This window comes from Macadamia integrifolia, chromosome 8, assembly GCF_013358625.1.
Source record: "Macadamia integrifolia cultivar HAES 741 chromosome 8, SCU_Mint_v3, whole genome shotgun sequence".
NCBI lineage: Eukaryota > Viridiplantae > Streptophyta > Magnoliopsida > Proteales > Proteaceae > Macadamia > Macadamia integrifolia.
The window spans coordinates 7,983,714-7,984,980 of NC_056564.1; the positions used below are offsets into that span (position 1 = coordinate 7,983,714).

Consider the following 1,267-nt stretch of genomic DNA (forward strand, 5'->3'; position numbering starts at 1 on the left):
TTTGTAATTTAACAATTGGACAGCAGAGACTTTCTTCCTATGCTCATCATCAATGTAAATAAAGCCCATGCACTCGTTTCCCGCTACAAGCAATATCCTATATATCCCAGACACCCAGACCAGCAGAAGTCCATCTAAAACCCTAGAGTTGTGCAAGGTAGCCTACCAATGTCTTCATCAAAAACCCAAAAAACCCAACCCATGGCTGCAGCTTCGAATCTGAAAGTGAAACTTCTGGTTGACAATAAAGCCAATATAAGTCCTATTTGCAGAGGCAGGGAAGGAGGTTGTGGACTTCCTCTTTAACCTCTTGGCCTTACCTGTAGGAACTGTTGTCAAGCTCCTCACTAAGGACAACATGGTTGGTTCTTTGGGCAATCTCTACAAAAGAGTAGAGAACCTAAGTGAATCCTACTTAGAACCAAACCAAACCAAGCTTACCCTCCTAGAACCCAAGCTTCCTACTGGTGTTTCCCAAGTTCCTTTCCTTTTGTCCAATCGAACCTCACCTAGTGACAAAGGTGGTGCACATTTTTATAGGTGCAGCAACGGTTGTAACTATGTAAGCAGTATCTGTGTTAGTCGTTGTCCTAGTAATGGTTATCAACATCAGCTCTCAGTACAGATGACTCATGTTGCTGAAGCAGGAACAGCAGAGGAGCTGAGACGCAGAGATAATGGAGCAGGATATGTGAAGGGATTGGTGACTTATATGGTGATGGATGATTTGTCTGTGACACCCTTCTCTACCATATCTGGTATCACTCTCTTGAACAACTTCAATGTCAGGGAAGTGGGTTCTCTTGAAGAGAGGGTTTTTGATTTGGATATTAATTTGGTAAGTAAGCAATTAGGATTTCTCAAATCTCAGCTTTCTATACTTCTTAGAGAGACCCAGATGACAACCCTTATGTTTTCATCTGTTCATCATCTGGTTTCATACATACTTGCAGTACTCATGATTATAGATATTGCTGATTCAATATTTCTTTCCATTGGTTATATATATATAAATATATATATATATATATATTTCTGTAGGGTCTGGCAATTCTAAAAGCTTCCTTGCAATCGAAAGACTGTTCTTACAGATGTCTTTCTTGGGAAGAAGCTGATACAGTGTACCGGCTATGAGATCTCTGCTCAATTACATTTTGGGTGAAACCTTTGGTTGTTCTGCTCAGTATATATATTTGAACATTTCATGTTTGGGTTTCTCTGAAACAGTTGCTTTTGTGGTTTGATTTAAGAACATGTCTGGTTTCAT

General features: G+C 39.8%; 1 protein-coding gene across 1 annotated transcript in view; it reads left to right on the plus strand.

Annotated features, from left to right (window-relative positions):
* The window catches only part of LOC122086292, a 3,428-nt gene extending 2,466 nt beyond the window's left edge, over positions 1-962 (plus strand). Inside the window, exons 3-4 of the mRNA XM_042655042.1 lie at positions 273-838; positions 954-962. Coding sequence (XP_042510976.1) covers positions 273-838; positions 954-962 — 575 coding nt within the window. The remainder of the gene's footprint in view (positions 1-272; positions 839-953) is intronic.
* The last annotated feature ends 305 nt before the right edge of the window (positions 963-1,267 follow it).